At 52.9% G+C, this 15,338-nt stretch overlaps 2 protein-coding genes across 11 annotated transcripts in view; one reads left to right on the top strand and one right to left on the bottom strand.

Moving 5' to 3' along the window:
- TUBGCP2 (tubulin gamma complex component 2) overlaps positions 1 to 10,346 on the bottom strand; it is a 21,322-nt gene extending 10,976 nt beyond the window's left edge. The window contains exons 1-5 of one of the 4 annotated variants that reach the window (XM_037011326.2): positions 10,210 to 10,346; positions 6,556 to 6,773; positions 5,508 to 5,636; positions 2,034 to 2,207; positions 901 to 1,060 (exon numbers count right to left, since the gene is read on the bottom strand). In XM_037011326.2, the coding sequence (XP_036867221.1) occupies positions 901 to 1,060; positions 2,034 to 2,207; positions 5,508 to 5,636; positions 6,556 to 6,705 (613 nt within the window). In that variant the 5' untranslated portion in view covers positions 6,706 to 6,773; positions 10,210 to 10,346. Of the gene's footprint in view, positions 1 to 900; positions 1,061 to 2,033; positions 2,208 to 5,507; positions 5,637 to 6,194; positions 6,254 to 6,555; positions 6,774 to 9,589; positions 10,190 to 10,209 lie in introns of those variants that run through there. The other 3 variants (XM_017657671.3, XM_017657672.3, XM_017657674.3) reach the window with 3 other exon arrangements.
- On the top strand, positions 10,318 to 15,338 carry ZNF511 (zinc finger protein 511). Of its 7 annotated transcripts, XR_005059388.2 has the most exons (8): positions 10,318 to 10,510; positions 10,607 to 10,680; positions 10,867 to 11,086; positions 11,254 to 11,378; positions 12,492 to 12,641; positions 12,832 to 12,917; positions 13,449 to 13,672; positions 14,919 to 15,338. XR_005059388.2 is itself a non-coding variant. In XM_073240084.1 (7 exons), coding segments are annotated over exons 1-7 (792 nt in total). In that variant the 5' UTR covers positions 10,318 to 10,357; the 3' UTR covers positions 13,451 to 13,689. The 7 variants fall into 7 exon arrangements, 6 of the variants coding, with proteins under 6 accessions (XP_073096185.1, XP_036867228.1, XP_036867230.1 ...); XM_073240084.1 differs by lacking the exon at positions 14,919 to 15,338 and having other exon boundaries at positions 10,885 to 11,086; positions 13,449 to 13,689; XM_037011333.2 differs by lacking the exon at positions 14,919 to 15,338 and having other exon boundaries at positions 13,449 to 13,689.

Raw genomic sequence — 15,338 nt, 5'->3', positions numbered from 1 at the left:
CGGCACTTGGAGATGCCTGCCTTTTCCCATTGAGCTTGACAACAGGAGGGCAACACGTCAAGTCCATGGCCACAGGTAGCACACCTCCCCAGCCACTGTGACAGAGCTGAAGAGGCCCCAGTGACCTCAGGCGCCCCACCTGTCAGCCCAGGGTGCCCTGGGCACCCTGGACCCCAGCACTGGGGCCTCCGTCCCGCACACACCCATGACCCTGCTGCTGCCCCAAAGCTCCCATCTGCCTCCACATTCCACAGCCCTTCCTCTCGACCCCCAGATGAAATGAGGCTCAGTGAGGCCTGACTCCGAAGAGAACTTCAGCAGTTTGGGGTACCTGACACAGCCACAGAAAGCCAACAGTCCCGCTGTCCAGTCACTCAACAGGGTGTGTTTCTGCATGAGGCCAGGTGTGGCTGCAGGAAAGGAGGCTGCACAGCAGCTCCCTATCACGCGTGGGCCCTTAGAAGGAGGCCAAGATGTGGCACGTGCTCCACGTCCTTAATGGGTGAGTCCTTGCTTTCAGTCTACAAAAACACTCGCACTTTGTGGAACGCTACCACGGTGCACATGCGCACATCCCCTAATGCCCACGATCCACCGGACTCTGCAGTGGTTTTGCATCCCTGTGGGAGGGAAGCACCCCAGAACCCACATTCTCCTCAGAAGTCAGATGAGACGCAGCCCAGGACCCTGGGGAGTTCCACTACTGGTAAAAGGGACAGGAACGCGGAGGGCGGCGGCCAGCAGGCATCGCACATGACCACAGGGGACAGCTGGCCCGGGAGTCATTGTCACCTGCCTGTCTGCTACAGGAATTCGACACAGCCTGCCACCCACCAGCATCTTCACACAGGGAGATGTGCCACAAAATCCCCAGGTGTGAGGAATAAACACATCACAAACCTATGGGCACAGCTGTGTCCGTGCTTAATCCTGAGCCGGTCAGAAAATCTCCAACCAGTGCAGGCCTCTCATACACCCACGATGGGAAGACAGGCAGGCGCTGGCCTGAGTTTTTTTTGTTCTGCTTGTCTCGAAGCATCTTTCTCGTAAGTTCCAGAGACTGTAAGCACATTGAAAAACAAATAGACCAGAAAATATACTTAAAACTAACATCCATGGCACTAAAAAGGCCAATCACTGAGCAACACATGGGTTCCACACACACACACACGGCAATGGAACAAGTGTCTGTACCCTTCACAGTGCAAGGGGCTGGGGACATGCCAGAAGGGACCAGCCCCTCTTCAGGGCCTCGGCCAGCAGGGGCCTGCAGGTAACAGGAGCACTGGCTATGGGCAGCTCCCACACCAAGCAGGCCGGTCCTGGGGGACCCCTGTGCTCAACCTGCAGAGTGAGGCCAGGGCCCCAGGGACAGACAGCTGGCGGTGGGGGGAGCCCCCAGGGCAGGGGACAGACTGAAAAGCCACACAGAGGCCAGCTCCCCACACACCTGGGACCAGCGCCAGGCGCCGAGCAGGCAGGCTGGGGCAGCCCAGCTCCAGGAGAACCACCATGGGTGGGCAGGAGAGTGGCAGGAGCACACACATCGGCTCATCTCCCATGAGCTGGCGGTGCGAGGCGCCCAACCACACTGGCTCTGCCAGAGCCGCTGCACTCGGACCTCACAGGGACACGGCTCTGAGGGGGCCTTGTGGCCAGGGAGGGAGTACCACATGAAGACACGAATGGAGACAAGGGCAGGACAAGCCACTAGCAGGAAGGAGAAGCAAGTACAGGAGAGAGGAGATGGCCAGACCGTCCAGCTACCAGGGAAATGGGGAATTTGGGTTTGCGCTGGCCACAGCCCACACAGCTGGCTCACGGCAGGCACATGACTGCCCTGGGTGAGTCACAGCCTCCGGTACGGGTCACCTACTCTGGGGCAGGAGTCGTGTGGACAGAGCTGGGTCCTGCTCAGGACTAAGCCGCAGCCCCTCAAGGCTCAGATTCATCAGAACAGATGGAGGTGAGACCATACCACTGGTGCCCGTGCCAACACGACTGTGGGGCCTGTGGGCAGCACGGTCCAGTACCTGCTGCAATGTGGAGCCCGTAGCCACGCTGCCGAGCTGCTTCCTCAGCTCCTCAAGCTCCTGCATGGAGATCTTGGAGGCCGCGGCAGGGGCGCTGAGGCTGGTGGCGCTGCTGGCCGCAGCACTGGCAAGCTCAGCCCTCTCCTTTGCATTCTGTTGTAAATATTGCAGAGTCTGAAAACAAACAACCCAGTGTCACATAGGCCAGCACTTCCATGTACCTGTGGGCACAGCCAGCCCCCCTTCTTCCTTTTTTGTGTCCAGCAACCACACGGAGGCAACAGGAGGGCTCCTGCGGCCCGAGTGCAGTGTTGTCCCCCAGTGCTTCCTGCCGCAAGGTGCCACCTCCCTGAATCCAGAGGGGGATCCACAGCCACCCAGCAGTCTGTCTGTCCCCTGCAGTGCGGCCTTTCCTATGCTCTATGCTGCAGCAAGACTACCCTGTATCTGTCCCCAGGGCTACTTGTCAGCTGCACCTGCCTGCACCCCTTGTCCCCAGGCAGGCTCTGGCCCTTGAGGGCAGGAGCTGTGGATGTGCCAGGCACCCCAGGCCCTTCAGCCTCCACAGACCTTCTTAGTATCACAAGTAACACATACAGAATTTAAAACTGATGATGACGAATAAAGTCCCCAACCAGATGGCTTCAATGCTGAATTTTATCAAACATTTAGTAAAGACCTAATACCCATTCTCCTTAAAGTTTTCCAAAAAATAGAAGAGGACAGAATACTTCCAAACTCATTCTATGAGGCCAACATCACTCTAATACCAAAACCAGGCAAAGAGACCACAAAATAAGAAAATTACAGACCAATATCCCTGATGAACACAGATGCAAAAATACTCAACAAAACATCAACAAACCGAATTCAAAAATACATCAAAAAGATCATCCATCATGATCAAGTAGGGTTTATGCTAGGGATGCAAGGATGGTACAACATTCGAAAATCCATCAACATCATCCACCACATCAACAAAAAGGATAAAAACCACATGATTATCTCCATAGATACTGAAAAAGCATTTGACAAAATTCAACATCCATTCATGATAAGAACTCTCAACAAAATGGGTATAGAGGGCAAGTACCTCAACATAATAAAGGCCACATATGACAAACCCACAGCCAACGTTATACTTAACAGCGAGAAGCTGAAAGCTTTTTCTTTAAGATCGGGAACAAGACAAGGATGCCCACTCTCCCCACTTCTATTCAACATAGTACTGGAGGTCCTAGCCACGGCAATCAGACAAAACAAAGAAATATAAGGCAACCAGATCGGTAAAGAAGAAGTCAAACTGTCACTATTTGCAGATGACATGATAATGTACATAAAAAACCCTAAAGAATCCACTCCAAAACTTCTAGGGTATCAGAATTCAGCAAAGTTGCAGGATACAAAATTAATACACAGAAAGCTGTGGCATTCCTATACACTAACAATGAACTAGCAGAGAGAGAAATCAGGAAAACAATTCCATTCATAATTACATCAAAAAGAATAAAATACCTAGGAATAAACCTAGCCAAGGAAGTGAAAGACTTATACTCTGAAAACAAGACACTCATGAGAGAAATTAAAGAAGATACCAATAAATGGAGACACGTCCTGTGCTCATGGATAGGAAGAATTAATATTGTCAAAATGGCCATCCTGCCTAAAGCAATCTATAAATTCAATGCAATCCCTATCAAAATACCTACAGCATTCTTCAATGAACTAGAGCAAATAGTTTTGAAATTCATATGGAACCACAAAAGACCCCGAATAGCCAAAGCAATCCTGAGAAGGAAGAATAAAGCAGGGGGAATTATACTCCCCAACTTCAAGCTCTACTACAAAGCCACAGTAATCAAGACGATTTGGTACTGGCACAAGAACAGACCCACAGACCAATGGAACAGACTAGAGAGCCCTGATATAAACCCAACAATATATGGTTAATTAATATATGATAAAGAAGCCATGGACATACAACGGAGAAATGACAGCCTCTTAAACAGCTGGTGTTGGCAAAACTGGGCAGCTACATGTAAGAGAATGAAACTGGATTATCGTTTAATGCCATACACAAAAGTAAACTCGAAATGGATCAAAGACCTGAATGTAAGTCATGAAACCATAAAACTCTTAGAAAAAAACATAGGCATAAATGCCTTGGACATAAACATGAGTAACTTCTTCATGAACATATCTCCCCAGGCAAGGGAAACAAAAGCAAAAATGAACTCATGGGACTACATCAAACTAAAAAGTTCTTGTACAGCAAAGGACACTATCAGCAGAACAAAAAGGCATCCTACAGTATGGGAGAATATATTTGTAAATGGCATATCTGACAAGGGGTTAACATCCAAAATATATAAAGAACTTACACACCTCAACACCCAAAAAGCAAATAACGCAATTAACAAATGGGCAGAGGATATGAAGAGACAGTTCTCCAAAGAAGAAATTCAGATGGCCAACAGACACATGAAAAGATGCTCCACATCACTAATCATCAGGGAAATGCAAATTAAAACCACAATGAGATATCACCTCACACCACAAAGGATGGCCAGCATCGAAACGACTAAGAACAACAAATGTTGGCGAGGATGTGGAGAAAGGGGAACCCTCCTACACTGCTGGTGGGAATGTAAGCTGGTTCAACCATTCTGGAAAGTAATATGGAGGTTCCTCAAAAAACTAAAAATAGAAATACCATTTGACCCCGGAATCCCACTCCTTGGAATATACCCAAAGAATACAACTTCTCAGATTCAAAAAGACATATGCACCCCTATGTTTATCGTAGCACTTTTTACAGTAGCCAAGATATAGAAGCAACCTAAGTGTCCATCTGCAGATGAATGGATAAAGAAGATGTGGTACATATACACAATGGAATACTATTCAGCCATAAGAAAGAAACAAATCTTACCAGTTGCAACAACATCGATGGAGCTGGAGGACATTATGTTCAGTGAAATAAGCCAGGAGGAGAAAGACAAATACCAAATGATTCCCCTCATTTGTGGAGTACAATAATGAGGCAAAACTGAAGGAACAAAATGGCAGCAGACTCAGAGACTCCAAGAAGGGACTAGTGGTTACCAAAGGGGAGGGGTGTGGGAGGGCAGGAGAAGGGGACTGAGGGGTATTATGTTCAGTATACATGGTGTGGGGGATCACGGGGAGAACAGTGTAGCACAGAGAAGGGACATAAAAAAAAAAAAAGAATGAAGTCCCCACCCCAGAGTGATTACTGCTGCTCCGACTATGTATATACATGTGTGAGGCAGGGAGGGGACCCATGGTGGGTGCCACAGGTCAGCACAATGTGGCAAATGGCAGAAAGCAGCACTGGGGATTGCACACCGAGTTGCTGCCCCGGCTGAGCAAATCTTATGCTCCTATGACGTGGTCAGAACGCGCCTCAACCCGCCTTCCTTCCAACCCGGGCTGGAGCTCGCCTCTGCTCACCTCTCTGTCTTCTGTGAGCTTTGACAGCAGGTACACCAGTGGATCAAGATTTCTTGTGTTTTTAGATTTCAGCTCATCATATTTCTTTAGAAAGTCTTCTGGAGTACGAGAAAATTCTGCTATTTTAACCTCAAAAGCATAAACATGAGTGATTTAGCAACAATAATTAAGGACTTTAACCCTCCAGAAAATTCAACACTAAACAAAAATAGTGCAACCAGGTAGGCTACCTAACTGCATCTCTGAAATTAAGCGGAGAAAGGGCATGAGAATGCTGCCGGGCCCACCCTCTCCCACCGGCCTCCCCGTGCTCCACCAGCGGCCCGCTCCGCCGCACCAGGGACGCCACGCCCTGGGCCGCTCATGCACAGGCTCTGCGGTGTGTTCTCTTTTAATGCTCCTCTTATGAAGAGCTGACTGTGTGCTCCAGAACTCTCTAACTGCTCCGTGAGTTTTTCTAATTACCCTGTGCCATTATTAGGCTGTTTAAATAATTGAAACTTCATATTTTCAAAGACAGATTTCAAAACTATCTTCTACTAAATATCTGTAATTTTGAATTACATAGCATATGAATAAAGGAAAATTTCTACTTTTTTTAATCATTCATCTACAATTACATGAAGAACATTATGTTTACTAGGGTCCCCCCTTCACCAAGTCCCCCCCACAAGAAAAAATTTCTACTTTCAAGAGATTTCCACGTGGTTGATACCAGGAGCCTCCTTTTCCATCCAGAAGAGTATCTGTGCCATGAAATGAATATTAATCAGAGAAACAGCAGTCTCCCTCCTCACGGGACACAGGGAGGTCCTCAGGGCGGGCTGACAGCCCCCACTTACTCATCTGTGCAAGGGGGGTGGGGCCTCTGACAAGTCAACAGAGGACTGAGCTGACCACACTTGGCCCGTGTGAAGCATTTCATAAGTGTCTGCCGTCAGCACGGCACTGCTGTGGCCACCGGGTCGGGTGGTGAGCTCTGTGCGGAGGAAGCCCAGGGGGAAGCCCACCTTGCCCTGTGCTCAGCACATGGGCACAGGGCGCTCACCTTGGCACTGTGTGCAGACACAGTGGTTGTGACGTACGGGGTCCTGTTCTTCTGCAGCAGGTCAATGTAGACCTCAGCCCCGTCCCCTCCATGGACACGCAGCAAGCTAAGCAGCTCATTGACATCGTGGTGGATCCGAAACTCACTCATAGTTTCAGCTCTACAACATCACAGTATAGCTTCCCAAAGCTAAGAGGAAGCTCTTTAGAAAAACAAAACTGTAAAAATAAAAAAGAGTAGAAGTGATCAGATTCTGCCGTCAGGTCTCTGAGAAGCCAACTCACGGCGACGCCTAGCCCGGCCCACACACCCGCTCAGACGCCACAGCCTCTGGCCATCTGGTTGGTTCCCAGGCCCTTCAGGTGGTGCTCGCTGGAGGGGTGTCACTTCTGACTAGGGGCTCATGTTGGGGCACTCTCCCTTTGGGCAACTGCTGAGTCTCCCTTTCGGGCCAGTTTCCAGGCTCAGTTCTCAGTTCACAGAGCAGTGAGTGCAGACTGGGTGTGATCCTGCAGACCTGTGCCCTCCTTTCTCCAGTGGCTTCCTACCCGTGGCCCTGGGCAGCAGGGAGCGGCCAGTCCTGCCTGTGGGGATACAGCAGTCCTGGCCCCTGGGGCTTCTGGATCCACGCGGGCGCTGCCTGGGCCCAGCACACCACTCCCACTGTGAGGTCACACCTGGTCCTCACCCCTGCCACGGCTCAGCTGCTGGGTACTCACACCCAGTTTATGTGCTTTCTGAACTCTGGCACTGAGGGCATCCCTCTTCCTGCCCAGGCCAGGCTGCCCGTGGAGACGGTTTTGGTAAGACAGCTGCCTGTCTCCCATGCATTGGGCTGGGGCTGCACATCAGCTCTACCAGCCCTACTGACCAGATGTCCTAGGGTTTCACCATTAGATGAGATACCCCTCTGAGGTCAAAACCGTGATGGAGAGCCCACCAAGGGAATGGTGAAGCCTGCACGGAGATGCCTCATCTGCTGACGAGTAGCCCTGCCAGCCGTTACCATCATGGGTACCAGCGGGAAGGGAGTTAGACATAGGCCATTAGCTGCAGATTCAAAAAGTAACCACAAGGAAACTTTACCACGTCACAGAAACATTTACATACCTACACAAGAGCGTGAAAATCAGGCAAAATCACTTCTGTGAATTTTCTGAGGTCTTTCAACAGATTCTCAAAGGCTCTGTGACCCAAAAAAGGTTAACCTGTGCTATCAGCTCCAGTGAAAACAGGCCGCAAATGAAGACCAAACATGCAGTGAAGGCCGTACATAAGCCCAAATGTGCTAATTAACTACAGAATATTAACATGTACCTCTTCACTGAGGTGAGACCGTACTCCTGCACAGTAAAAAACAGGTGCTCTGCACATAAACATCGTGACACTTAACTGCACACAGACATCAAATCCTGGCCAGAGCTGGGTACTGCCCAAGATAAAAGCAGGACAGGAAGCACGAGACGGTGCACACATGGGGAGGTGCCCCAGCAAGCCCACGTGGATCCCAGCCAGTACGCACCCTGACTGGGCCACACTGGGCTGCGGGGGCCTGTGCAAGCAGTCCCCCCTCTCTAACCTTCTAAAAAGAGGTGAGTGGTCAGTCCTCCCCCCAGAGCTGCTGTGGAAGTCAGATATGCTTGTTCTTACAAAACGCCAAAGGGCCCAATGGTCAGAAAGACAGGAACAAGCGTTGTGGCTGTCACTGGATGTGGCCCACCACCTTTGGACTTGTTACCAGAGAAACAGCTGGTTCTACAAAAGGAACAGTGAGTGGATCTGTGTCCGAACACTGACAGCCTCCTACACTACCCATTACGTGACTACTCAGAGGGCCCTGGAGAGGCACCACGAACAACCAGGAGACACAACACGGAACTTCCCCACTGCCAACCTTCAAGTCCAAGGGCAGCCAGCTTTACCCACGTTCTGTGAGGTTTCCCAAGGACCATGGCTGCCCTGTCATGGCTGCACTGAGGATCACCTGGGGAGGCTAGGTGGCGGGGTACCTACCAGCAAAATAAAACACCCCCCACCAGACATAAGCAGGTGGAGAGCTCTTCTGAAGAAAGATCCTGAGTATTTACAGACTATGATTGCAAAACCTTTCACGTGTGGCAGAAATAAAAGCATAGACGTCCCCCCATCGCAGGCATCAATACAAGAGCCTGCAGTTCTTTGTGGGCTTGGAAACCACCACCGCCGAGAACTCTGGCTCTTCCCAGCAGGACCTCTGGAAACGTGCCGCGGTGACTTCGGGCTGTCACAGTCACTGGAAGGGAGCTCTCGGCACACAGTGGGCAGGAGGTCACAAAGCTAAACATTGACATGAGCATCTGGCCAAAGCTGCCAACTGCATTCCCACTAAAGACAACTGTGAGGAACATTTCCTGCGACAGCTCCCTTCACCTTTGTGATGCCCCCGCGCCCCTCTATTAGTCACCAGAAATGGACAGACACAGACTTCTCAGGGCTCACCTCCTCCCCGGAGTATGAGCCACCAGGCGGGAGGAGGCTCTGGCACCCGCTTCACATCCCCCCATGAACAAGTTAGGAAGCGAGTGAGTGCTGAGGGCTCAAAGATGATGTACAAATTCGCTTGGAACACATTATTGTAAAATTCGCAAAATATCGTACCTTCAGTGTCTTGTCAGAGACGGAACAGTGTGAGATGAGAAACAGAGCTGATCTGTGCAGAGCTCTGCTTCTATACAAAAATGACTGGCTACGTAACCACAAACCTTCACGTTCACAGTGAAGTGATGCAAAGTTTTAAATTACATTTTTAATTTTTTAAAGAAACAGTATCCCCTTTTCCTAGCCGTTGCCCGTACGCACGCGTCCAGCACAATACTGAAATATTCTGGAGGCGCAGTGGGGAGGCCCGTGTGTGAGCGACCCCACAGCTGGCCTCCAGCACCCTTGTGCCCGAGGGGTCAGGCAGCACCATTCTAGTTATGTACCCGTCCCACCGGTGGGACGTCTGTGCCCCCTGTAGGCTGCAGGCTGCAGGGTGCCAGGGACGTCCTCTCACCTCTTCACCGCTGCACCGTGGGTGCCTGGCGCGGTGTACTGTCCATCTCAGCAGCTGAGGGGGTGGAGTGAAGTGGGGAAGTAGGCGTGCTGTGCGGGGCCGACAGGCGAGGGGCCACAGGAAACCACCCCCGGGCTTTAAACAAAGGCGGGTTTCCGTAAAACACGAATAGTCCAAAGACCACTTCGGCTCAGGTTTGGTGACTGGTCTGGAGACAAGAATGTCCCGAGGCCGCTGCCGCTCTGCAGGCGGGAGGCACAGGCGGTGCGGGCCAGGGCGCTGCCAATGAGCACGGGAGGAGGGTGCGAGCCCCTCCCCGGAGGAAGCCTCGACTACCCGGGCTTGGAAGGGACACCGGACGTCCCACTTTCGGACCTGAACCGCCGCCGGGGCAACGCAAAGGTCAGCTCTGCCCCGGGGCACAGGCTCTTCCCCGCACGGGCCGCGGCCGGGGTCGCGCAGCTCTGGGTCTCAGCAACGCCGGCGCTCTCCGGCCTGAGCCCGAGCGGGGTGGGCCCAGAGCCGGTGGCGCAGCGCGGAAAAACGGAGGGGAGCGCAGAAAGGCCGCGCCACCCTCCAGGCTCAGGCCCCGGCCCGCCGCCCCCGCCGCCCAGACTCACCGCAGGCGCTGCGCGCGCGCCCAAGCCCGCGAAGCCCTGAGCGCGGCCCGCGACGGCGCCGGAAGAAGCGCGACGTCACGTCCGGCCCCGCCCCGGCCGGCGAGCGGATGGGGCCCGACAGGCTGCGGGGCGGCGGGCGCTCAGGGCGATGCAGCTGCCGCCCGCACTGCACTCCCGCCTGACGGGGGCACCCAGGGCGGCCGAGCCGCTGCCCGTGGCGAGGGACCCCGCGGCCGGGGCCGCGCCCTTCCGGTTCGCGGCGCGCCTGGTGCGTTTCCCGCGAGACCACGAGCTCTTCGAGGTGCGTGAGCGGAGGGAGGGAGAGGCCGCGGCGGGGGCGGGGCCTCGGGGCGGGGCTGCCAGGGCCGGCCCCGCCCATGGCGCGCGTGTCCTGCAGGACGGGGACGTGCAGCGGCACCTTTACCTCCAGGACGTGCTCACGCAGGTGGCCGCGGCCCCGGAGAGGCCCAGGTGAGCTGCCCCGCGCCCTCTGCCCGGACCCCCGCCCAAGCCCTGGCCGGCCGCCGCGGCCCAGCTGGTGTGTGAAAGTTCAGTTCCTAGAACCGGAGGATTCGGGTTGCAAAGGAAAGCGGGGAGCGCGGGCGCTGTGTCGGGTTGCGAGAGGCGGTGGCCGGCGCGCCGCGCGCCTCTCCGCAGGGCCGGTTTCCCTTGCAGAGTGCCCGAGTTCACCTGCCAGGTGGCCGGCTGCTGCCAGGTGTTCGATGCCCTGGAGGACTATGAGCACCACTACCACACACTGCACAGGAACGTCTGTTCCTTTTGTAAGCGGACCTTCCCGTCGGGACACCTGCTGGACACCCACATCCTGGAGTGGCACGACTCGCTGTTCCAAGTCCTGTCCGAGAGACAGGACATGGTAGGTGACCAAATGCAGGCAGCGCGGAGACTTCGGCGCGCTCCCAGCTCCCGGGGGGAGGGGGGGGTTCGCGGCTCGGCAGGGGGCACCTTCCTCGCCCTGGCTGCCAGGTTGCCGGGTGTGGGGGCGTGAGGGTCGGGATGGAGGTGACATCATTCCCCTCTCAGTATCAGTGCTTGGTGGAAGGCTGCCCAGACAAGTTCAAGACCAGCCGGGACAGGAAGGATCACCTGGTGCGACGGCACCTCTACCCTGCAGATTATCGGTTCGACAAACCCAGGAAAAGCAGAGGGTAGGTGGGCGGTGAGTGGCCCTACACTGCCAGATGCAGCCTTGAATTTAGAGAAGCCCCCTGAGTGTGTGAAGTTTAAGGTGTTGGTCCCTTGTCACTTAATGACAAACATCTGTGTCACTTAATGCCACATTTAGCTGCAGGCAGTAGAAACCCTGGCAAGTCGGGAGTTACTCACCAAAAGGGGTTAAACCAATAGGGGGTGGTCCAAAGGGAGGCAGGCAGGGGAGATCCTGGCTCCGGGTCTCTGCTGGGGGAGTAACAGGTACCAACAGGCTTCTTCCCAGGGCTTGCTCTGTGCTCACCCTTCCCCAGCTGTACATGCGCCTCCACCCCAGCAGGACAGTGGCACCTCACAGTGCCATGTGTGCCTCTGGGAATAGGTCCCTGGCTGCAAGCCCTCTGGTTTTGTCCCGTCTCTGCATGTTTACCAACTTGACAACAAAACCGGTTACTACCTCTCGCTCATCAGCATGCATGTGTGCATGCCAGGGTACCTCTGGCATAATTCTTACTGTGCCATATTTCTCTTTTTTTTAACTGATTCTTTCAGGTGAACTTTCATAATCAGCTAAAAATACATTGATCAAAGCTTTTTCAAGCTAACTTTTCCCCAGTTAGGACTTTGCTGTTTAAAATAAATTAAGAGAAGCTACTGGAATATGGGCATTTTTATAAGGCCTCCAGTGTAACTCCTTCCATTCCAAAGGATTATTTTAAGGAGAAAATTCCTATATTGTTAGATAAAGTCATTGGTATTAGGGAGGAAACTCTCAATGTCATGCAGTTAATTTTAATAAATTTCCACTAACTGTCACAGAAGGATGTCTGGCACTTGGTAGGTATTTACCATGTTGCACCATAAAAATACTGTTTTCAAAAGACAGTGTAATTGTTACACATGAATTTATAAAGCATGGCACCTATCATGTAAACATTCGCTTATGAACTTGTAGTCCTCCTTGTTGCCTGCTAATTAACTTCTAAAATATAGTTATAAAATATTTATTCCAGGAAAGATAGTCTTTTCCTTGGGAGTTACCTCTAGGGAAAGACCAGGGATGCCAAAGCTGACACCAGGCCAGGCTGCCACCCACCCCTGTTCTTCCACAGCCTCAACTCACCCGGGGCCACTATGCAAGTGTCAGCAGACTCCCTGGGGCAGGACGGGGAGCAATCTGAACGGGGCACCATGGAAATCTGCTCTGAACACACAGCCCCCTCCCGAGAACCCGCCAGTGAGAGGCGGGTCTACAGCCACAGGTCAGCATCTGGCATCTTCCTGAAGCAAGTTCTGAACGTGTGCTTTTGGGGGGCGTTGCAGGCTCAATGCTGCTGCACTGAGAGAAGCTGCTGTGGCCACAGAGCTGGCCTCAGCAGGAGGGCCTGGCTATTCCTGCCTCCCTGGGACACTTGGTTTCTTGTGCTCTGTCTGCTTCTGGGACCCCTGCAGCGCAGCAGAGCCGAGCCGCACCGCCTCTTCACGTGGCTTAAGCTGGGACAGGAAGAGCCTTGGTCATAATCCCTTAAGTCTGACCTGTGAGTCTGCCTGTCTGGTACTCACTGTACTTCAGTTGGGTTAAAGTTGATTTTAAGTCTAATTTGTGGGGAGGAAATTGGGTAAATGGAAAAGTATCATCAGTGAATCCAAACCAGCAGGAGGTCCTGCGTCTCTCAGCTGCCTTGCACGGTTGCTCAGCCGTTGCCTGGCCAGTGAGTCCTGGCTGCCAGTGGGTGGCTGGGGCTTCATCCAGATGGTGGGTCATAGGAGGCCCGAGCCCTGGAGGGCTGGGCAGGAGCCAGGCTTCTCCACTGAGTCCTCCCAGCAGGTACACATGGGCAGCTGGGCGGGCCTCCCACACGAAGCAGGTGTGAGGCTGGCCAGCCAGCTGCCCCAGGGCCCAAGGAGCAGAGGGTCTGGACAGAGGCAGAGACAGCATCCCGAATGTTCCCCAGAGTAGGGGAGAGGGGAGCGCCAGAACAAGGAGGCAGCCCACAGGACTGCTGGTGAATGGGGCCGTTTGTTGGCAAAAGCAGTGGTTTTAGTACAAGACTGTCTTTCTGTTTCAGGATACCACCGACTATCTGTTTTGGTCAGGGTGCATCTCGAGGATTTAAAAGTACCAAGAAGGGAAGGGAGCATCAGTGACATTGGGGACAGAGCCACACCTGCAAGCAGACTCCCACAGGCTCTGAAAATGACCACAACATGTTTTCTGGTGAATGGGATGCGGAGACCAGCGTGCCTCCCTCTGCAGGTGCCATCCTAAGAAGGTTCTTTTTAAACACATAAAGTAAATACTTTTCTTTAGTGGTTTCTCGTTGTTTGTGCTGTTGAATTAGATAGGAAAATGAGCAATAATAAGCTGTGAGCGTTTTCATTTCCAGGTTCAGTTTTCAGAAAGGTTCCTGGAGTATTGGAGCCTGGAGGAGTGGGGATGAGTAGATGGGGTGCAGTGCTGGTCTGAGCTGTTGACGGTGGGCAGCTTGGCGAGAGGGGCCGGGTTCCTGCTTGCAACAAGCAGACCTGATGGGGAACGGTGAGTGCTGGAGAAGACCCACGTGCCAGGTGGTGCCTTCCTGGCAGGAACGGCTCAAAGCTGTGCAGCCCTCACCAGGGTCAGTGTGGAGAGGGGGAGCACTCGGGGGGGGGGGTATGGAGCCGCATGGGAAGAGCAGCTCGGGGTGGCCTGAGGCAGCACGGCCCCTGAGAACCAGCTGGACCGGCTGTGGGGTGATGAGTCAGGTCTCCTGGGCTTGGCCTGGGACGGGGCCCACGGGCAGGGCCCCCTTCCAGAGGCCCCATCCCCGCCAGAAGCGCCCAGGGCTCCTGCTCGGCCGGCAGCAGGAGGATGCCCATCTCCCTCCGACCCGCTGTTGGCCTGGCTCTGGGCTTGGCTGGGGAGCTTGGGTGTCGGTGTCGGTGCTCCAGAGGGGATTTGTATTTTGTCCTTGGGGTTGTGTGGTCCGCCAAGGTGTGGGCGTGTAGCTACCTGCTTGCTCTCCACTGGATTTTTTGGACCTGGGGTCCCATCTCTTCAGATTTTGCCTCCGCCCCACTCTGTGTTCCTTCTTCTCAAACTCTAACCAAACGTGTAGAATTCTTCTGTGTTCTCAGCTGCTTTTTCTTATTTTTCCATTCCTCACCTATCTTTGCTTCACTCTGGATAATTTCCTTAGATCTACGTTTCAGTTCATTAATTTTCGTATCTGTATCAAATGTGCACCTAAACATTCCATTTTTAGTTAATATTTATGATTTTCAATTCTAAGTACTGTTTTTCTAATTTGCTGGATTTTTATAGCTTTTGTTCATCACATTTTCAATCCATTCTTTTCTTTTTCAAGTATATTGAACTGTTGTGTTCTAAAGATAGACAGTATCTTTATCTGATGACTTTGGGTCTGATTCTTCTATTTTTTCTGCTGCCTCACTGCTAGTGTCCTATTTCCCAGAGAACTGTGTGATGTTTGGCTGAGAATTTATGTCTTTCAGAACTTTACCTCTGCAGTTTCCCTCACTCATCTCGGTTCTTCCAGGAGAAACGTCCGCTCTTGCCATGTGACCGGGGGCCACAGCGGGGCCCGTGCGGTGGGTCATCAGGCAGTTCTCGCGCCGGGGCCCCGCCCCACTGACGCCTCCTCCGCGCTGCCTTCACATACCCTCAGCCGAAGCAGGACACAGTGACAGAAACACATGCCCTGTTTAAGTTGTAGCAGAAAAGTGACGGTAAAAATACAATGAGAGGCCCTTTCTTACACATCCACTTGACAAAACTCCAAAGATTTGGCAGCACATGCTTGTCAAGGCTGTGGGGAGACAGGCGTCTCCCACATTGTCAGCGGGGATGTGGAACACTGCCGCCCCAAAGAAGAATTTAACAAATCCTAACAGGTTACCGCTGCATTTACTCTTTGACCCAGCAATCCTACCTCTAGGGCTATATCCTGAACACAACA

The sequence above is a fragment of the Manis javanica genome, chromosome 7 (assembly GCF_040802235.1).
Source record: "Manis javanica isolate MJ-LG chromosome 7, MJ_LKY, whole genome shotgun sequence".
Taxonomy (NCBI): Eukaryota; Metazoa; Chordata; class Mammalia; order Pholidota; family Manidae; genus Manis; species Manis javanica.
The sequence above is the reverse complement of the archived record's forward strand: the minus strand, read 5'-3'. Positions and strand labels throughout refer to the sequence as shown.

Excerpts from the sequence above, each read along its gene's own strand:
- ZNF511 (XM_037011333.2), top strand. The coding sequence starts at position 10,358 with ATGCAGCTGCCGCCCGCACTGCACTCCCGCCTGACGGGGGCACCCAGG. Across the intron at positions 10,511-10,606 it reads GAGACCACGAGCTCTTCGAG|GACGGGGACGTGCAGCGGCA; the intron begins GTGCGTGAGCGG and ends CGTGTCCTGCAG. Across the intron at positions 11,379-12,491 it reads AAACCCAGGAAAAGCAGAGG|CCTCAACTCACCCGGGGCCA; the intron begins GTAGGTGGGCGG and ends GTTCTTCCACAG.